Source organism: Haliotis rufescens, unplaced genomic scaffold (assembly GCF_023055435.1).
Source record: "Haliotis rufescens isolate VD_foot unplaced genomic scaffold, xgHalRufe1.0.p SCAF_13, whole genome shotgun sequence".
In the NCBI taxonomy this organism is placed as follows: Eukaryota; Metazoa; Mollusca; class Gastropoda; order Lepetellida; family Haliotidae; genus Haliotis; species Haliotis rufescens.
The window spans coordinates 23575965-23599285 of record NW_025963813.1 but is presented as its reverse complement, the minus strand read 5'-3'; the positions used below and the strand labels follow the sequence as shown (position 1 = coordinate 23599285).

Sequence of the window (23321 nt, the reverse complement as noted above, 5' to 3'; positions counted from 1 at the left end):
CGCCCAAGAGGCCTTAGAGATATCCTGCACCAACCCCCTCAAACTACCAGACTTGCTAAATACACTGATCCACTCTCACAGCAGGCGGCCCCAGACAGCCCCACCTCCTCTCCTTTGAGAGTTTCTGCATTGAGAAACGCCCCTATTCTTGGCTGAATTTCTTCTGTTCCTGCACCACACGCATCATCTGAAGAGCTGTACTATCATGTAAATTTTTAACTTATCCTGCATTACTTCTTAATGCATTCACTGCTTACCTTGCGACAAAAAAAACCCGGGACAGCATACCAGCGATGGTCTTTGGGTGAAGGCTCTGTTCCACAATCCCACTTTTGCACCAAGCCGTCGCTGTCCACGTGATCAAAGCTGAACTCTTCACATCACTGCCTGTCGCGACACAGCTAGGACGTTTCCAGCGGCGCTCTCGGTTTTGATGCAAAATTTTCTACAATCCATGTGGCAGCAGTCTATGACACAATTGTATCCTGCGCCTACGCCTACGCCTATGTATCAGACACCTGCATCAATTACATCTACGGCACATATTTTACCACCTACTCCAGTGACTAATGTATATAATACTCCTATTGTGAGTCATAATACAGTACATTCTTCGTTGAGTAGTACCAGTACACCTGCTCGTACTTGGACATCAACTCATGATTCCTTTTCACCAGGCAGTTCATCTAAGCCCTCGGTCAGGAGTAAAACTTCACGTCGGAGTAGAAGTCGTTCACCATCTAGACGTACACATCAACATTGTTCTGATTCATCAGATTGTTGACCGCCTCATTTCAGTACCTTCCCCGGGTCGTGGGGTGGATAGAAAAGATACTATTTGGACACATCCCACGTCGATTCTGATTGACCCTATGATGTCAGATATGATTAGATCTTTGGATGAGGACTTCTCCAGGCTAACACTTACACCGTCATTCAGGCCTCCCAGGTTTAGGAAAGATGAATTTCCTATTCATGGCTTTGAGGCAGCAAACCAGGCACATAGTTTGGATGAGGATATACAGAAAATGGCAGGCTCGTCAAGGCCTACGACTCTTAAGGTTCAGGATACCAGAGTTGCGTTTATTGAAACAGAAATTCGAAGGGTATTAAAACCTTTATCAGCATTAGCATCGTCTACTCGTGCGGTAGAGCAGGATCTGTCAGAGGATAATCCTAACCGACTAGATCACCTCCAAACTATAGTTGATTTTCAACAGTGTCAGATTGACCATATGAGGAATCATCTTAAAGCCGCGTTGGCGGAAATAACTGTCACTCAGAGACTGGGTTATTTAGCCCTATCTACTTGGGACTCAGAGTTTAAGCACAGATTGCTACGTCAACCTTGGTCTTCCTCATCTCTGTTCAACGAACAGATTTCGGACATGCATGCCAAAGTTTCCGGTTACGCTAGGGATGAAACGGCACTCAAGGCTTTGGAGGATGTTTCTCAGAATTTTCCCCAGCGATCAGGCAAGTCAAGCAATTACAGGCCTTAAGGAAAGACAGGTGCAAGATTCTTTTCGTGGTAAAGGGCATGGCAGAGGGAAACCTTGAGGTTCTTATCAATCCCCACGTGGTAAATACCACAGTAAGGGAGGCGATAGGAGGGGCAAACATTGAAATGTTGGACAGTCATGACTGGGATCTCCTACCCCCAGTCGTCCCAATTGTCGATATCCGCGTAGGCGGGAGACTGAGTCGATTTTGGAAGAACTGGAGCATCCTCAGGGACGATTACATTCTCAACATTCTACGCCACGGTTACCAACTAGACATAGAGGTTTTCCTCCGTTGACCACGGCTCCCCTCCCTTGGAATTATCCAAGGAGGCAACATATCCTTTTAAAGGCCAACATAGACTTACTATTGGAAAGATTATACACACCCCAGCGTTAACACCCGGGTTTTATTCTCACATCTTCCTGGTACCCAAGAAGGGCTCAGACAAGATGAGAATGATACACAATCTCTCTGTCTTCAACGAGCGTTATCTGAAGCATCCAACCTATTTCCGCCTCATCACATTGAGACTACTCAGAGCCAGCATAAAAGCGTTCGATTCCTTGATGAGTATCGATCTACAGGATGCATATCTGCACATACTTATCCATCCCAACGATCGCAGATTCCTCAGGTTCCAGTTCAATGGGGTCCACTACCAGTGGGCAGTACTCCCATTTGGCATTTCAGTGGCCCCGTGGCTATTTACACGAATAATGAAGCCCATAACTGCGTTTCTACACCTGAGGAACATTTGGTTCGAGTCTTACATAGACGACTGTCTCCTGTGTCATCAACACACACCGACGTTAGTATGCCACCAGGAATTCACCAGAAGGCTACTATATCAACTGGGCTGGATAATCAACGAGGCGAAGTCGGAGTTAACTACATCATTTCGACTCCAGTTCATAGGAGGACTAATTCAAACAGATCAGAACCTCCTATCAGTCCCGAGGGACAGATGGCACAAGATTTTACGCCTCCTGTCACCTGCTCTTTGTCAATCACGCACACTTCACCATTGGCAAGTGCTTTTAGGGTTACTCACCTCAGCCCAGGACCTGACCAACAGAGGCCGATTACAGTTACGCCCAATACAACAATTCCTGAACCCTTACATCAGGAGTCAGGATCCACTCAAGGCCATCATGCTACCAACTCATCTGAGACCTTACCTAAGTAACTAAACTATTAATAAAGCACGATGTCAAAATCAGGTGTGGTGAAAAAGAGGCCCACCGTAGTCAAGCTATCGTTGAAAGATTTAACCGGACATTAGCTGAACATTTGTTTGGATATCAGTATGGGATCGAAATGAAATCGGATCGATTAAGATCAACCAAATGGGTGACACGATTATCAGCTGCTGTATCAGCGCTGAATAATGAAGTAACGAGATTAATCGGGGAGAAACCATCCGATGTGATTAAAATGAAATCCGTGACTTCCGAATCTTCAGCACCGAGGAGAGGCAAAGAACAAAAACTTCTGGATAGAGTAAGCGTAAGATATTTATACCAGCCCGGTGAACTCGGAGGAGGCCTACCTCGCGCAACCGATCCGATTTGGTCCCTTAAGACATATAACATTAGTCGGTTGGTTATGAAAGAAGGAGAGCCTATTCTTTATTATCTTAAAGATGGACTGGGCAGGGCATTTGTACGAGAAGAGTTGCTCATAGTTCCCAACGATACTGTATTACCACCATAACCATAAGCGTAGGTAGTTACACCATCCTTATCAATCCATCTCTTTGTATCTAAGGGGGATAATGATGTCTTGTTCATTCTTAATCCATATATCCTGTGATTGTAACTTCTTAAAGAGTTCACCTCGTGTTTGAACGTTCTACCGTTGAATAATGATTCTTTATACTGTTCGTGTTTGATATGCTTTTTTACCAAATACTTCTTAACACCCTTAGCTTTTCTTATGTCCCTATTATCGGACTTCTTTATAGAATACATCTTGGGTCTTAATCCGACATACTCCGCTTTAGGAGTCCCAGCACATTCATCCTTCATCTTAGATAACTCCTTTTTATTTACTACGCTGTGCAGTGGATTATCTTTTGGGTAATCGCTCGTGTCGTACATTTTTTTTTTCTGCCATATCTTTATATACATCCTTGGTTTGTATTTCCATCAACAAAGAATCTGTGTCGGTATATAACTCCTCGCATCTATCGCCGTATTGCTTCTTAAGTTCGTTGTAATAAAAGTCATACATTAAGTGTTTTGACAAGTCAAGAATACTCATACCAACGTACACCGGTCTGTTGAATTTTATATTACTCTTCTTCATATGCAACGCTGCTAAGTTGTTATCAAATATCTTGCTTCTGTTAAAAGCCAGACTGGCTATAAGTTTCCTGAGTCTTTCTTCCTCATTAGATCTGACTTATTTAACATCAACACGCTTCCTCAGATTCTCCATAGTTTTACCAAATACTGAGTTATTCATGAGCTTATATAGATTCTTTTCGAAATCGCTGGTAGCCATCTTTCTTAAATCTGTGTTCAGTCTTATATAGGGCTCCATCCAAGGGCTTTGATCAAACTTTAGAACTCTATGTATTTTCTTTTGTTTCATACCTAACGATAGATATAACTGGAGATTTCTGTAGTGAACGATATATTTTGTCTTATCCATCAAATTTGGTACAAGTTTTTCTACGTTAGCTAACCTAGTATTACCCATCAAGGAGTGTTGATATTCCGACATCCAATCTTTATTCACCATTAATCTTTCGGTAGCTAGCAGATAACTGTTATAGTCTTTATGTAACTCTGTTGAATATTCCAAGTCAACTTCTAGTATGTACCCTTTATTCACATCGACCTCATGGATATTATTCACTTCGATATCATTCAAATCAACCCACTCAAAACCACCCATGGGTAAAGGTTGACTCATAGCCTATCCGTACAAACTGTTGACGGTCGAGATATAATATATGCGTGTCGGGTTTATTCAGGTCATATCCTTCCACTAATTTATTATTTGCTTTAGAATACCTTTTAGCCGCCATCGATATACCACCTCTTAATTCTTTCTAAATAAACAAGTGCATATCGTAATCGGTAAGTAATTTTATTTCTACACCGGTCTTCTTTAACAATGCATCCAACGATAGTATTATGGTATGTTTATGGCTCTGTTCGGTTGAACAAAACCTTCCAAATGGCGTGCTAGTTTTCTTGGGGGAATTAGTCAGCAAAGAGCCGGAGTCACAGGAGACTAGTTACAATATTATTTACAAGAACAATGAACAATTTACAATTACTTAGAAAATAGCTGAAGGTGCCACAGAGAGTCGGTACAACCCTCTGGGCTGTGAGAGAGATCTGCTTGGTATGAGCGTCAAACCCCTTCTGCTTAACATTTGGTTTCTGTATGTATTTAACAAAAATTAGAACAATAAAATGGAATATGATTGGTTGATACACAATGGGCTGTGCCTTATCAGCGGTAGAAACTAACAGTTTCAGTCCACTAGTCCTTATAATGATAGCATATAGCAAAACCTTTAAAAATGTCAAAATTCTACTAGTCCTTAGGATACCTTTACTATTGGGCAGTTTGGCAAGGACTATAGGAGTAGTGCCAATTTCTAACCCTGCTTATGGTTTATGAATGGCTAGACAGAGAGGAATACTTAATCCTGTTAATCCTGTTGGACTGGCACTTATCTTGTTGACATATTTACTGGGTGTTTTGAAAGAGATTATGGTGTTACTATAGACGAGCTTGTATTGGGGCTAATCCTTAATGCACTATAGACGAGCTTGTATGGGGGCTAATCCTTAATGAGTCTAAATTGAAGTAATTGCTGAATGTTATTCTAATATAAGTGATGCCAGATTTGCTTAAATAAAATAGTTCAAGCTAATCTATAAAACTATGTAGACATATCTTTTTTCTGGGAGATGGCATCTTGATACCTTAAGCTTCAAATCTATTAAACTATGTAGACATAACTCTTGTCTTATTGAATAGTATGTCTAAGAGATGCACTCCCATTACCTTAGGCTAGCATCTATCTAAAAAGCTATAACTGAAACTACTGATATTTTATATATGCATTTTACCTGATGATAAGTATTACTTGCTAAACTATAATTATATAAAATGATGTATAAATATTACACCATGATAACTCATAAAAGCACTTGATGTGGATCTAATTATTATAGGAAAACTTAGTATAAATGTTATATCATGATAACTTCCCCTCCGTCGGAAAAGGTTTGGACCCCAAACGTGTAAAATTATATAATTATGGCTTAGATGGACAATGTATTAAGTTAAACTGGTAGTATAGTAAATAAAAATTATTATAGAGTCTCTTTGGTATAAGGAAACATAATGTGAAAGTTCTTTCTGCTGTCATCAGGGAATCTGGATGTGGAGCTGGCTTGTCTTGGCACTCTGTATTGGTGGTTTTATGGGTGATGTAGGAGGCCTTGAGTTCCACATCCTGGTTTGAGGTTTAGAATAGTTGGCTGTGTCCATTATCCGTTGTAGAGGTTTTACATGGAAAACAAAGAAAAGAGAGTTAGCATGTTCAAATAATATGTCATATATAAAAATTATCCATACTTCCTCAGTTTGTATGTAATAACTAGAAAATAAAACAAATATGATAATTATGATGTAAAAAAATCAGTACATTATAAGGTACACATGCTTTAATAAATGGTGTCATGACCAGGAAGAATGTATTGGCGGCAAATTACAAAAGTATATCATGGAAAAAATATCCTTCTATTTTTGGATACAGTCATTAGATGCATTATATATTCATATATGTGCATGTGCATATAACAAGTGCATTGATTAAATACACTAATAAGGTATACAATTAATAAAGAGTTAGAACTTATGTATATCCTTTTTAGATTTATGTTTTAGTTTTCGTAACTTTTTGGTTTGCCTTTTCTTTGTTTTGGTTCATCTCGGTTGTTAGGTTTGCTTTATTTCAATTTGGTTTGTTTCGCTTCGATTTTTGTTCGTTTCAATTTGGTTCAATGCGATATGGTTCGGTTTCATTTGGTTTCATTCGGTTCGCTATATGGTTTGATTTGCTTCGGTATGGTTTCGGTTCAATTCATAGTATGGTTTGCTTTGGTTTGCTTCATTTCATTTCCATTTGCAATACGGTTCGGTTCATTTCGATTCGCAATACGGTTTGATTCATTTTGATTCGTTATGGTTCAGTTTGTGTTGTTTCACTTCGCTTTTGAGATTGGTTGATCAGGTCAATGCTCAAACTTTGTTGTGATACAAATAATTCAGATGATCAGGCTGATGCAATTTGTTCTCAACTGGCGAAACTGGTGACCCAAAGTGAAAAGACTGGACACAAGTAAACATAACAAGATACAGCTGATAGCTGTTTAGTGATTTGCACCATTTATTCAGGAGATTTTGAATTTAGTCAAGAATATGTTCATTTGGCATCTACAGACATATGTAGGGAGTTGATCCTGTAGGCTGGTATGGTAGGCTGGGTCTAAGTTTCCCCTTTCTATATGTGAAAAGAAAAATAACCCTTTTGGATTTATAGATTGGTAGTTGAGACATATGATACTGAGGATAATCTTGAGGTTGTGTCCATAGAATTTTAACCACTCAGCGATATCCTTCCTTGTCATCGAGGTAGCGCTGTGTGAGGTGGGGAGGAACACTTTCAAAATAGTGTGTGTGGTAATCATGGTTATTTTTGTTATGGGTATGTGAGGTCGTAACGTAGCAGCCAGTAACTCTCTTCATTCATTGCTTGTATTCTTCTTAGGAAGTCACCTACGTGTCTTGTTGAAACATGATTTGTGTAATCCAAATGATAAGGTGCAGATGGGCTTGTATCGTCATATGTTTTGTACACTATGACATCACAGTCTAGCAGTCGGTCATATACCTTCTTGGAAGCATATATGGGTGGGTATGGTCTAGGTAATGGGTCAAAAAGCTCTGGCATTAGTCCATCTGTGACTTTAAGGAGATCATCCCAACTATCAGTTAGGTAATTTGCTATAAGGCATGGGCAGACAGATTCAAAGTAAACTGTAGAAGGTGCATATGTGGGATCCGAAGTATGTACTTTTACATCGCAGTCGTTATCAGTGGTCATTTCGATTCCTATTACTTCTTCCACATCATAAGATATTTAAATGTTTAGGTATGGTTGGAAACAAGGTGTTTGTGAGCAGGGTTGAACGGAATTACCATTGGAACCTTGATTAAGCTGATTGAAGAACTTATGCTTTTTCAGGGGCTTTTTCCTACGTCTACCTGACATACTTCTTTTGAGGTGAAATTCTCTCTGAATGGAGTCTGGAATGCTGCTGCCATACTCCCATGTGTTTCCTCTTTCTGGATCCTTCCATTTCACTCTGTAGTAGATTTTGCCATTTGCTCTCTTGGAACTTACAATTGAGTGGATGTCTTCCGGATTGAAAACCTGAGGGATATCCTTGGTTTGATTACCTGATGTTGGACTCTGACTTGGAGGTTGTACCTGGCTGTCATCAAGTTGTTTTCTGGATTTTGGCTGGTGATGCTTACTATTCACTCCTCTTTTCCCTTTGTTTACCTTTTCATTTACCTTGGTTGGAGCATTAGGACCTGGTGTGGCATGATTTTCCTTCATAGTTGTCATGCTGGAACCTGCAGGTTTTGCTGTTGTATTTGGAGCAGGGTTTTTCTTCTTTGCTGGGGTCTTTTGCTTCGAATTCTTGTTGCTGGAAGTGCCTGCCTTAGTTTTGGAATTGACCTTGTTACCTTTCTGTTGTGGAGGTGATTGATCAGTTTCTTGATAAGTTGAGCTTGTCGACTGCTGTCAGGCTGTGAATCATTAACTGGTTCCTCATTGTCATCCATGACTCCTGAATCTATGTTACTGGTGTCATTGAGGTATGGTTCTGGAGGATACTGTGGACGATCAGCAGGATCAAAATATGGCTTCAGAGGGTTGGCATGGACCAGTGGTTTGTGTATTTTGTCGTCAGAACTTTGGCGTAGTTTGTAGGTATAATTTGGACCTGTATGGATCATATAATAGCTAACAAACCACTTTTTGGTTAATTTGTTGAAAAGGCCTTTTTCAACTTTTTGACAATAAAGCCAAACTCTTTGACCTGGGGCGAATTCTGGTTCTTTAGCCTTTCGATAATATTGTTCTGAATACACCTCCTTAGCCTGCGCAGTGTTTTCAGCTGCAATTGTTCTAGTGATTTCCAGCTCCTCAAGTAAATTTGAAAGATAACTTTTGTTATTGTGGTCTAAATTTTCTTTTGGAATTAATGCTACATCTTGTGGAGCTCTCATTTCTCGGCCAAAAACCATAATGTATGAGGATTTTTGCGTTGATGAATTTGGGGCCATCCGGTAGGCCATCATGATGCCAGGAATAAAACGGGGCCAATCATTTTGAGACTTGTTACTTGTTAGTGATTGATTGATATAAGAGTTGAGCCTTTCTACACAGCTGTTTGTTTGAGGATTGTATGGGCTGGTATGGGTAAATTTAATTGCCAAAAGTTCACAAATTGCTTTGATAAGTTTGGACATGAAGTTCTGACCTCTGTCTGAAATTATGGTCCTTGGAGCGCCATACCGACAAAACATTTCTCTGACGAGAACATCTGCTACTTCTTTGGCTTCTTGGGTCCGAAGTGGAAAGGCTTCACACCATCTAGATGATGCATCTGTGATGACCAAAATGTACTTGTACTTGTCTGGTGTTGTTGGCAGGGGAATGAGAATGTCAGCATGCCATCGGGTGAAGACATCTTCTACAGGTAGTGGACGGAGTGGTGCCTTTTTGCCATGGTAGTGCCTCTTGGTCTGTTGACACGTCTGGACATAAGTAGCAATATCGCTGTACATTTTGGGCCAGTAGTACTTAGGTCTCATGGTGTTGTGCTTCCTTTCTTTCCCATGGTGGCAACCGCCAAACTCTGAGTCATGGTAGGATTGCAGGACTTGATTTCTGAGGGTTCTTGGGACTGCCAGCTGTTTAATAAATTTGTTCGCATGGCCTTTCTGTCTTTGTGGAACAAATCTGTATAGGATGCCTTCATCAATTTCAAAAGTATTGGCTTCGATAAGAATCTTTTGACGATCCTTTTCATTTTGTGAAGATGACGTAAATTTGGATGCTCTTTTATACTAACTTCAACCATTGTGTCTTGTGTAACATCAGTATTTGTAGCAATAGATTGACAATAGGTGTGCAAATATCCTCTGTCTGAGTTGTCTGTGTGACCTGTGTGGATGAATGTGTGTTTGGCAAGATTGTGGTACTGCTAGTTGATTTGCTTTGCTGAGTTGAAGTTACTGAGAAGACTGTTTTCTCAGCATCTTCTTCTGTCTGATCATTACAGTTAATATTTTCCTCATATTCCCCACGTGAGAGAGCATCGGCATTCCCATTGACTTTGCCGCTACGGTGAAAAATGTCAAAAGTGTAGGTAGAAAGTTCCAAAGACCATCGCCCTAACCTACCTGTGGCATCCTTGATGGATTTCAGCCATTTCAATGCTATATGATCAGTGTAGACTATGAATTTGGAATTTGCAAGGTATGGACGAAATGATCTAATTGCTTCAACTAGGGCTAAGCCTTCCTTTTCTGTAATGCTCCTGTTCTTTTCGCTGCCATGAAGAGCTCTACCACCAAAAGCTATTGAATGTTCATTATTTTTCTCATCTTTTTGACTCAAAACAAAACCTGTGCTCATATCACTGGCATCAGTTGCGAGAAGAAATTCTTTGTCAAAATTTGGATAAGCCAGAACAGGTGTATTACTCATAGCATGTTTGAGTGTGTTAAATGCCTGATCACACTCAATTGACCATTGGAACTTTGGTTTCTTTCCTACTTCTGACTCTGAACAGAGACCATATAATAGAGGGACGGCCCTCCCCAACAGTTTATCATAAACCATCAGCGCTACGGTCTGGCATGTAACTGATACACCCCGACACCCTGCTGTTAACCTCCCTGTACCGCTGCAGATGCGCAATAGATGCGCAGACATTCACGACTGACCATTCTGGTAACCACGTAAACAATATTACATAATATCCGGGGTAAGAGTTAATTCCCTTAGCCGAGATTTCTCCGACTACGACCAGCGACAATCCAATAAAAGGACGACTCTTAGCGGATTACAATGATTCTTTTTATGATATCTCTCACTAGCACATGTCAGTTGGCTGCAAATTATTTGCTGAACATGTGTGTCTTCCGGGACATTTATTTTCAATTTACATTCGCTACAGCCATGGACGACTTCATTCACTTGGACGATTTCGTTTTGGACCTAGATATGCCACTTGAAGAATTCCCTCTCTTCGACCAGGGGTTGGTTTCGGATGACTCTTGGTCTAAATAGAATGACAGTGATGTTACCGCTACCAAGCCGTTGGTAATACCTCCCAAAAAGTTTCACTCAAAGAAAAAGATAGGAAATGAAAATATGACGTCTGTCCACAAGCGTAAGTTTTCGAGGGCGTGTGAAGAAAAAGCCGTTCCGATATCAAAAGTATTTTATAACGTATTCTATTTGTTTTAAAAATCAGTTAACATATCTCATTTTATGCTGCAATTGTTAACTATTATAAATAAACAAATATACCAAATCTACTACGAACGCCACAGAAAACTACGATCCGGTAAATTGCACAGGAACTCAGGAAGTGTAAATAAAACTCATCCAGAAGCAGGGAAAACACTTGTAACATATCACCATATTCCCGATGTTCATAAAATATATCTCCAGATTAACTTCATATCTTATAATAAGTCCAGACTAGATTTACTTGCAAAAATGCATGATCACCGACTGGTGTAAATGCTTTACTATTAGCCAGAAAAAAAATGACGCCATATTAATGTTTTTATTTCATGTAAATTCGCTACTATTTTATAATGCTAATAGTTCCAATGAATTAAAAATACACATTAAACTACGAGCGTTGTTAAATGAATTTTCGATGTGTCCGACAATGGGCTTCGAAAGAATCAAATGTTATTGGTTAATGCCAGTTTGGGGCTAGCAGTGATAATGGGGTTTGCCGGAGCGAGGTAAGTTTTTTTTCAAAGGGAGGCTACTGTTAAATTCCAAAGCAAAGAGGACGATTGTAATTTTACAATCGTTATTCGATATTACCCGATTAGATTGATATTTCAGCATACAAATAATTAGGTATTTCAGGTATATTAATATAGCTTCAACGAGCATGGTACCAGATATGTACTAGTATATCGTAAACTGTAGTAACGTTTGTTGTTTTCAAAATCCTTTCATCATAGTTTTCTATATCTGATCAATGAAAAACAAACTTTAAACTCTAACCAGGAACGAAGCATGCAACTATTACTATTAAAACAAAACAAACTCTGACATATGTAAATGTATTTTTCACAGAAAAGGACAATAGACCATTTATATATTTTACTGAATGACACCTTCGACCTTGTTGTCTGGAACTTCTCTCCCGACGACTGCCGATATAATCCTTCTTCTTTCTTGGCATTTACAAAGCAAATGATAATTTTATTATACAAATATTTCATGTAACGGATTTTTATTTTTGTATGATGTTTTCATTGTTGTGTAAATACATAAAGTAAGTAGTACCTTCATCATATTTATATTATTATGATTGGGTTTAGGCCAATATCATTTTGCTCATAATCAATATTTACACGGCATAAAATAAATAATTGATTAAATGTAGTCATGATTTATACAGACAAAATCTACAGAAGATAACAAATATGCAGTATTGTAGTATGTAGTATATGCGCGGTATGTGATAGAAGCCTAACTGAAACAATGTTAAACTTACGAGGAAATGGCGAAAGCAATGGTAAAAAAAATATGCGTTTTACAAAAAAAATTCTAATATCATACAATATAAGTCACTTTGTAGAATGTTTCAAAGGATATATGCGGATGATAATCACAGACAAAATGCATGTTATGTCGTCTGCTATATGGTAATTTAACTTAAAATATGTGACGTAAAATATGGCCTTGCGCCAAAAATCATACCAAAAAAACTACCGATCGTACCTAAATAACGTTGGTACCAAGCCAAAGGGGAAATCGTGATGAATGTAAAACTATTAAATTCAGGACCGATAATAGGAACACATTCATCTGAAAGCATGCGAAAATTAAGAGTTGTGGTGTAATTATTTCGGGAAAATTCAGATTTAGTCCCATTTCTGGAGTCAAAATCTGAAATTTCGCATCCGCCCTAAATTTGTTAATGGCACTAAGCCATGTTTTAACATATCTCCTTTTTATACACCTAGGTAACCAAGGACTTGCATTGCGAATTAGAGGCCGTTATTGAAAATCAAGATCTGCACTTTTGCCGATTTTAGATGCGCGCCATTTTGTTCTCTCGGACAAAGACAAAGCGTGATCACAGTCATCAAATACAGTGACAACGACATGCTTTAGGGCACCAACAAATCTCAGTTGTAATGTCAACAATGTTAAGAAATACATGAGTGTAATTCTGTATTGTGAAATATATCTTTTGCATGGGAAAAAATGGCAACAACGATGACTGCAGTGAACGCGTTTCTGCTCGCTTCCGGACAGGCTGCGCAGTACAAGCCGTAGCACTGATGGTTTCGCGCATAGGCTAGAGGGCTGTCCCTCCATTATATGGTCTCTGCTCTGAATGCTTCTTTAGCAAGGCATTCAGTGGAAGCGCTATGTGAGCATAAATTTTCACATACTTCCTGTAGAAGTTTGTGAGGCCTAAGAGGGAGCGAATCTGCTTTTTTGATTTGGGCACTGAAAAGGTTCTAATTGCTTCAATCTTTTTGTCATCAACTTGAACACCTCCACATGATAAAACATGACCCAGAAAAGAAACTTTGTCTGTTGCAAAGTTGCATTTGGATGGCTTTAGTGTTAATTTTGCCTGTTTGAGATAGTAAAATACTTGCTCCAAATGTTGGAGATGCTCTTCAAAGTTTTTGCTGTAAATTATCAGCTCATCAATGTAAATCAGTGCAACCTTAAAAGGCAATTTTCTTAGCACTTTGCCCATGAGCTGTTGAAAAAAGTGGAGAATTTGTCAAACCTTGGGGCAAACGTTTGAATTGGTAAAGGCCTTGATGGGTGACGAAAGCAGTTTTATGCTTTGAATCTTCATGTAATGGCACTTGGAAGAAGCCATTAGCAAGGTCTAAATTTGAGAAGATCTTAGCTTGGGCATTGGCGATGTGATCAACTACATCATCAAAAACAGGAAGAGGCCATGACATTGGTAAAGTGACAGAATTCAACTTTCTATAGTCACAAACAAATCTATATGAGCCATCACCTTTCTTGACTAGGATAATGGGAGCTGAATACATAGAAGTGGACTCCTCGATCAAATCATACTTCAGAAAATCATCTATAGGTTCTTCGGTGACTTTTTGGAGATGAGGAGATTGGCGATATGGTCTACACTTAACAGGTGGGTGGTTGCCAGTGTCAATGATATGTTGGTGGATGTCAGTCTTTCCTAAATCTGCAAGACTCGTTGAAAACATGTCTCTATTTTGTCCCAAAAATCTAAGTAGTCTGTGTTGTTGGTCTTGAGTCAGTTGTGTGTTGGTCAAATCAAATCCTAATTATTGTGCAATTTTAACATAGTCCCTGGTGTCATTGTCTTTCTTCTCATTGCCAGTGTTAACGGTATTTATGAATGGTTGGTCAGAGTCTATGTCATAGACAGAGTCTTTGTCAATGTAACTAAATTTTCCTACAACTGTACCCTTGTCTAGAACCTTTTCTTCTTGGGAAGGATTCATTAGCCTAAATGCAGCCGTTTTGCTTTTTGCTTTAGAAAGAGTTCTACCACCTGCTACTTCAGAATGAGCAGTGAGAGAAGCAATGGGTTCAATGAGGATGAGGGAATCCTCTTTGGCCTCTGATAGTCTAACCTTGAAATGAATTTCACTCTGAGGGGGATGTAAATCTGATCTATTATTTTTGCTAATCCACAAATCTCTTGCACTGAATTTGCTATGAAATTGATATATTGCCTATCTGAGGTGCTGTTGTTAAGTATCAAGGAATGACCGCTATAATCTAAGACTGCATCATTGTCATCAAGGAAGTTCTCACCTAGTATCACTGCCTTCGGTAGTGTAGGCAGTACATAGAATCTTTGAGACAATTCCTGATCCTCAATGACAAAATCTAACACAACTGAACCTAACACTTTATGCAATTTGCCGCCAACACCTTTAACCTGTGGAAAGAGTAAGTTTCCAAGAGTAAGGTTTTCAAAAGCTTTGCTCAGAAAAGCAGACGAAATACAACAAATGGATGCCCCTGTATCTACTAAACAATTTGTTGTTGTTGTGCCAAATTTTGCCTGAATTACACTTTTGGCAAGGGGCGTAACTAAAGACACTGTTGGAATTTCACTTTCAAAGTTACTTTCCATTCCAGACTCCATATTTGCCATGATACCTATTAGTATGTACCGTACTAAATTAAAGAAAGACACGTAATCAACTATGTAATGCTGTACTTAAAATATTTGAAGACTTTTTCTTCCTTTGTTCGTGTCTTTGGAGGAGTTGGTTGTCTTTAATCCAGTGTTGAGGTCAGAGGTGGATGCAGCTTGCTTGTTATTACATCAGATGATCACGGTTGGACATGTCCTCCAATGGGTTCTTGTAGCTGGTTGTAGTTAGTTCCTGGGCTCCGTGGTTCCGAAAACGATGATTCTCCGCCAATTTATTATGGTATGTTTATGGCTCTGTTCGGTTGAACAAAACCTTCCAAATGGCGTGCTGGTTTTCTTGGGGGAATTAGTCAGCAAAGAGCCGGAGTCACAGGAGACTAGTTACAATTTTATTTACAAGAACAATTAACAATGAACAATTTACAATTACTTAGAAAATAGCTGAGGGTGCCACGGAGAGTCGGTACAACCCTCTGGGCTGTGAGAGAGATCTGCTTGGTATGAGCGTCAAACCCCTTCTGCTTAACATTTGGTTTCTGTATGTATTTAACAAAAATTAGAACAATAAAATGGAATATGATTGGTTGATACAAGATGGGCTGTGCCTTATGGTTAATGAATGGGGGGAATACTTAATCCTGTTAATCCTGTTGGACTGGCTCTAATCTTGTTGACATATTTCCTGGGTGCTTTGAAAGAGATTATGGTGTCACTATAGACGAGCTTGTATTGGGGCTAATCCTTAATGCACTATAGACGAGCTTGTATGGGGGCTAATCCTTAATGAGTCTAAATTGAAGTAATTGCTGAATGTTATTCTAATATAGGTGATGACAGATTTACTTAAATAAAATAGTTCAAGCTAATCTATAAGACTATGTAGACATATCTTTTGTCTGGGAGATAGGATCTTGATACCTTAGACTGGCATTTATCTAAAAGCTTCAAATCTATTAAACTATGTAGACATAACTCTTGTCTTATTGAATAGTATGTCTAAGAGATGCACTCCCATTACCTTAGGCTAGCATCTATCTAAAAAGCTATAACTGAAACTACTGATATTTTATATATGCATTTTACCTGATGATAAGTAATACTTGCTAAACTTTAATTATATGAAATGATGTATAAATATTACACCATGATAACTCATAAAAGCACTTGATGTGGATCTAATTATTATAGGAAAACTTAGTATAAATGTTATATCATGATAATAGTCCGGGACTGGAATAGTACCAAGCCGGATCCAAACCGTATGTCTTTTAAACATATCTCGAATATATCGGCGAGTAACAGCACTATTACATCGGTTTTTAAGTACAGATCGTGATAATCACCTAAATTCTTACAACCTAATTTATCCCAGACCGTCAGAGCGTGTTCATAATCGGCATCGGTTATTTTAGATTCTGTTAAGTTACTATAGAATGATTCAAGAGGTGGTAATTTAGTTTCGTTTAATCTAGACCAATCATCCATATATTCCTAAGGATATACACCTTTTCTCAGCAACAAATGACAACACTGATCGGTATATTGATTTGTTATTGCAAAGTCATCGGGATTGTTCGCATTAGCTAAATTGTCCAGGGAAGATAACAGAAACTGTATGGAGTCTATGAATCTAAGCCAATTACTTTGCTTTATTCTGGCTTTCCCATCCTTGTCCGTATAATGTATAGTTTTAGTCAACGAGAACGATATGTATTTTTCCATATTATTAGGAATACACATTAAACCGCCGTCGGTCTTTGAGATAGCTTGCATGATGAGATGTAAATCATATCCTCTAAGGTTATGAAAGACAACGGGGATGGGTAGTGTTTGAGAATTCATTTTTAGTTTCAAGTTACACTCGTTATGCGCTGCCCCCCGATAATTACCAGTGACGTGACAATGATCTCTTACGGAATCCCCATTCAGGGGTTTATTACAAACATGACAACTCTTTGACTTCTTATAGGCCCTCCAATTTTATCATCCCTCGTCATACACATGGGTTTCTTACGCCATAAATTTTCCCTGATTATTCTCTCTTCATTTTGTAGATATTCTAGGAACTTTCTCGCTGCATCGGGACCTCTGTAAACCACAGGCGGGTTTGTTTTCCCATCATACCTTACAACTATATATCCAAACCAGGGGTCCGGAAACCGTCATATGCGCCGGACATGTCCGATTGGGAATCTCAAATGTCCGGTTAAAAATATTGCTTACCGGACATTTAAATTTTTCTGTCCGGACATTTTAAAAAGTATTTCCGGACATTCTTAAATTTTGACCGGACATGATCAACAGTTAGGACTGAGCAGTTTCTGTCTGCAGTTGTAACCCAATGAAGATTATCTACACTGACAAGCTTTGTTTGTTTTGATTGCTGTAAATACATCGTACCTACATGATAGTCCAAGCGGACAATCTCTGTAATAGGCAATAATCTGAGTTGACACTAATTAATCAAGGATTAATTACTTAATCAAGGATTAATTACCAAGAACATTAATTTGAGTGAAAGGTGTTTACAACTGTACAAAAATACCTTGCATCATCGATGTACCTCATTATCCTCAAAAATGCTACAATACGTAATTTCAGACAAGAAGCGAAAGTGTGACGACAGCCAGTCGACCGATGCAGATTAGTCGAGCGGATCTGCCAAACCCTCAAAGTCTGGACGATCATTAAGTCGTGGCTAACGACTTTCACTTGGTTGACATACAATGAGGATTTGCAGATTTTATTGTTTTCAGTAGCTAGTCGTATATTGAATCTTGATTGACCGCCATTTTGCTCTCTGTGACGATCGATATCAAACTTTTTTATGGTCAATAATTAAGTACAGATGAAAAAAGTATTCAAATAACTATTGCTATCAACGATATTTTAGTATTTGTGATTATATTATCTGTCTTGTTTTTAAATAATCTTTAGTTTTAAAAAAACCTTTTTCCCGTGAGGTCACGTGATAACCAAATATGGGATAATAGTCTCGATCCAAATGTTACAACGCGTACACTTGAGCAGATATAACTCATGAATATTAATTAGACCTTTCACTACGTTAACAGATCGTTATTATAACAGAAACAAACGTATGTTTTCCATGTATATCTAAAATGATAATAGTTGTTATTAATTGTCCGGTGAATGAAACAACTTAGATTGAAATAATTCATCATATTATACGTAACAACTTGTAATATGTGTGAAAAGTCGTACTAAAATACGCTATTTGAAGGGGGCGTGGCCTAAATGCAAATGTCCGATTGGGATTTTAAATTTTCCGGACCACTGATCCAAACCCTCAAGGAATATGTTCTTGAGTTTTGTACGTAAAACTATCTTGATTGCTGTGTTCTTTGGCCTCTATAGGTTTGATAAGCGCTTCGAAGTCCGCGGAAATTACGTACGGTACTGGGAATATGTTCCGGAGCGGAGCTTATCCTGTGTATAGCAATTCCTTTAGAAGAATGTCCGAAAACATTTATAGCTAAATTATTTTGCTTTTCCGCCTTATCAATTTGGGTGATTGGTGTAGGTTCGTCTATACCATCAAGGGACCGTCGTTTTGGGGATAGCTCGTTGGTCTATCTGGATTTTTGTCTACGGGGAACAATGCAGATCTTATCATCATTCTTAAATAGTCATAGGATTGATTTTTTTCATTAATTATGGCTTTTTTTCTTTTTATAATATGGGGGTAAATCTATATAAGAACAACCTTTGAAAGGCATAAAATTTGCTATATCTAAATATAAACTATCCATTTTATCCACACCCCAACCTGAACCTCTATTAGTCCAGCGTTCTAAATTTTCCTGTATCCTCTGAATTGATGTATCTAATGATGCATTTATAGTATCGGACTCGGTTATAACTTCTTGATTGCTTTCGGAAATATGGTTGGGTATATTCAGTGCTATCGTCTGTGTTACTTTTACTCAATGACATTTTAATCGTCAGCTGGTATTTTATACTATTTAAATCATCTAATTCCTCATTAATTTTGCTCGATACGATGGGCTTAACATCATTAACATCCATGTTGGAATTAATATCCATCTTCCAACCTCTTAGATATTTACCAATGACGGCTGTTGGTACAAATTTTAACTCATTATTATCAACAACTGGTTGATTATTTTTATCATCGGGTTGAATATTATCTAGTAAAGCGATCAATTTAGCTTTTCTCATTCGAGAATAACCTCTCAGCCCACTTTTTTTCGCTTGAGCTTTGAGTTCTCTAACAGTCTGAGGTTTGTTGTATTCCAAACTGTAAATCAATCAATTCAGCTTTTCTCATTCGAGAATATCCATGTAGACCACGTTGCTTTGCCAAAGCTTTCAGCTCTCTGACAACATAAATCATTGTGATATATAACTACATGTGGACTAATCTCTAATTGGTTTGAATTCTACCCAATCTTTTTATCTCATTTCGTTAAGCCTTTTTCCTCTCATAAATAATTTGAAACCGTTTCTTGTCAGCACCGTGACTCTTACATAAACAGTAACTACCTTTGACCCCAATCCCACATACAGAACACGAATATTTAATATGCCTTTTTCTAATTGCAATTGAATGGATTCCACAAAAATCCACCCTACAGCTTTTTCCACAAATTTGTGATTGGCCCATGCGTATGAATTTACATCTTGATGTGCCTCTCGCCATTGTGATAAATATACACTTCTAGCAGGGTTCGAAATTAAGGGACGCTAAGACGCAAAATGCGTCTTAATTTATGATTTTGCGTCTATAAATCAAAATAAAGACGATATTTTTTGCGTCTTGCTTTTTCCCCGTTTAACAATTGGTTGAGAAATACCTAAGTTTCTAAATTCACTGTGATAACATTTAAATTCGCGAAGATTTTCCTTGATTTGTTTACCTCCAATTTAGAGTTACCTCCCCATTCGCGTTTCCGGGAAAACCTTTTACTTCTTTTCAACTTTCGTGAACGCGGACTATTCCGAGCTCTTTTTGACCAATGAACATATAGCACGGAGCTTAATATTATGCAAATGACGTTTATCTATTTTCGGGAGACCAATCAAATGCCGTAAAAACTATGTCATCGGTAATTTATTCAATTGACCCAAGGTCGTTTCTTATTTTAAGATGACATGCCATCCTCGAATACCAGACGACACCCGTAGGCCGGTTGACTGACGAAGCCGTAGTCACGTCAAAATAGTATATAATTTTATTAACCTACCTGTCCTATGATTCATTTATTTAATCTATCACATTTCACAATGTCTGAAATATGTATTCCATTTCAATTTATCATTTCTTATCGATGAATTAAAAAACTATTCACTATTCCCGCAATGTTATTGAAAATAAAATCTCGAAAACACTTTTCGACAACGGGTCCACAGCGAACATGTCAAAGAGCAATGTAAAGACTTTTCAAGCTATATATTATACAAAGTAATAGATAAAATTTTAAAAATATATCTTAAAGTTGTCAGACTTACATTTAAGTTATTATTTCCATCTTTTCGTGCGATCGCGTGTAATGTAAGTCAAATGACATCTCGGCTTTCAATTTCCTCGGTTCGGAGACGATGTTGAATGCAAAAATATATGCATGAAAAATCTTTGTCACAGCTCGTAACCTGGCACGATACATCTATGAAGTTCCATATTTTTAATATAGATCGCAATTTCCTGCTTAAAACTTTTAGAATAACACGATTTAACAAAAGTCTTTCGTCAAATTCTGAAATTTATCAGATCATAGATGTAATTTGATTGGCTGACTTAGGTCACGTGCTCAGATTTGACCAGTCACGAACCTTGTAGCAGATTTTGGCAAAGACAGAGTCATTAGAAACCAATTTTATCAAAGCTTTCTAGCGATGTGTCACATGGCAGTCTTCGACGACCGTGTTATATGAAAACGGAGGTATCTCTTCATGTTACTGAACGAACAGCCGCTGTTATCGGGAAATGGGTGATGGCAGATACCAGATCTATTTACAATTCTTTTTAAAATATTTTTTTCCAATTGTGTTTATTATGAAATCTTATAGATTCTGTTTGCGAAAATCGTCAATTTTGCGCTTCCTTGGTCCTTAATCTGGACGTTATGAATGTGTTAGCTTACATTTTCTTTCTTTATTTACAATGAACATAATTAAGTTGTAAATGCATTATCTAAATAATGTGATAAACATAACATATTTTATAAACAACAGGATTGGAACTTGAAATGGTGTATAATATGTGCTAGCAAAGATGTTTTACAAACATGCAGATATTTTCTTTGATAAATGTTTTATGAGTGTAATTTAATTACTTTGTTATCTGAATGTCATAACATGCATAATCAGCCATTATTTATATGCAGCATAAATCACGATCATGCAATCTTGTGATATATATTTTGAAGTTTTGAGTTGAGAAAAAATAATTGCTTGTTGATTTTTGATTTTGCTTCTAACTTTTAAAACCACAAGCAAAAATTTGCTTGTGCCTAAAAAAATTAAATTCTAACCCTGTTCTAGTATCATTTGTCTAAATGTGAGCAGTCATGGTTTATGTGTAGTTATTGTGTAGCTAAAAATAGCAATGACTGATAACCCAAACACTATAAATGGTATCTCGCTGTCTTTCTGAGCCTCTGACGATGTATAAAACTGACTTATTGTTGGTCTCTGTATTGGGTCAAGTTTCTTTCCATAAACAAGGTAGTATTCGTGCATGGCAGATTCAGCATCCTTAAACGTTTGAATTGAATGTCCCTCTTTACGCAGTTCTTCATTAACTCTTTCAACACCAGTCAACCAGAAGTGTTTACTGCTGGGACACCGAGTTCCCAGAGACTCTTGTGTGATAGATGAAGCCAACATTTATCAAAGAAAATACCTGCTTGTAAAATATATTTGCTACTACATGTTATACACCATTTGAAAGGTCTGATCCTATGGTTTATAAATATGAAAGTTATGTAGTTCACATTATTTAAAATAATGCATTTACAACTTAATTAAATTCGTTGTAAATAAAAAATGTACGCTAACACGTTCTTAACATCCAGATTAAGGACCAAGGAAGCGAAAACTTGACGATTTTCGGCAAATATATGATTTCATAATATCCATGTTCCTATTTCTGTTTTATTTTCATTGTTTACGTAATTGGAAAATCATTTTAAAAAGAATTATAAATAGTTTCTGTCATCACCCATTTCCTGATAACAGCGGCTGTCCGCTCAGTAAAATGAAGAAATACCCCTGTTTTTGAGGTTTCGTTTGAATAACACGTTCGTCGAAGAATGGCATATGACACATCGCTGGAAAGCTTATTCCTTCATCTACACGCTCGTAACATCGACTGTTTTTTTTTCGTAGTTATAACAAGCGATTTCATTGGATTAAAATTGGTTTCTAATGATGCTTTCTTGCTGAAATCTGCTACATGTTTCGTGATTGGTCAATTTTGAGCATGTGACCTAAGGCAGCCCATCAAATTACACCTGTGATACCAAGCTCGTGTTCCATAAATTACAGAAGTTTGCGAAAGAATTTTGTTAAATCGTGTTATTCTGAACGTTTTGAGCAGGAAATCACGATATATATTAAAAATATGGAACTTAGTGAATGTACGAGCTGTGACAAAGATTTTTCATGCATATATTTTTGCATTAAACATCGTGTCCGAGCCGAGAATTCAAGGCGACGAAAGCCGAGATGTCATTTGACTTACATTACACGCGATCGCACGAAAAGATGGAAATAATAACTTAGATGTAAGTTTGATTACTTTTAGATATATTTTTGTTGATTTTATTTATTACTTGGTATAATATATTTAAAGATTTGTTTAAAACGTCTTTATTTTCCTCTTTGACGTGTTCGATGTGGACCCGTTGTCGAAATGTGTGTCCGAGAATTTTATTTTCAATAACATCGCGGGAAATAGTGAATAATATTTTAATTTAACGATAAAAAATGTTAAATTGAAATGGAATATGTATTTCAGACATTGTGAAATGTGATAGATTTAATAAATGAATGACATTACAGGTAGGTCCATAAAAATATATACTATTTTGACGTGACTACGGCTTGGCCGGATAACCGGCCTGCGGTGTCTGGGGACTCGATGCTTCTTGGCCGGATAACCGGCCTTCGGTGTTGAAAGAGTTAATACAATCTAATCTCTCCATTCTGCGCCTGGCCCATTGTGACTGGGCTGCTTCGAGTTGTTCTGCTTTATTATGTCGTTTACGCTCCTCTTCAACTTCTTTAGCGTTTGATTCCCTCATACTAGAAAATAAAAAATTACTCCCC

General features: G+C 37.7%; 1 protein-coding gene across 3 annotated transcripts in view; it reads left to right on the top strand.

Moving 5' to 3' along the window:
• LOC124124798 (MICOS complex subunit Mic10-like) overlaps nt 1-23321 on the top strand; it is a 95385-nt gene that overhangs the window by 60204 nt on the left and 11860 nt on the right. Inside the window, exons 4-5 of one of the 3 annotated variants that reach the window (XM_046488076.2) lie at nt 18553-18556; nt 21866-21877. The exons of the other annotated variants lie outside the window; for them this stretch is intronic. Of the exons in view, the coding sequence (XP_046344032.1) occupies nt 18553-18556; nt 21866-21869 (8 nt within the window). The 3' untranslated portion in view covers nt 21870-21877. Of the gene's footprint in view, nt 1-18552; nt 18557-21865; nt 21878-23321 lie in introns of those variants that run through there. 3 annotated transcript variants of the gene reach the window in all.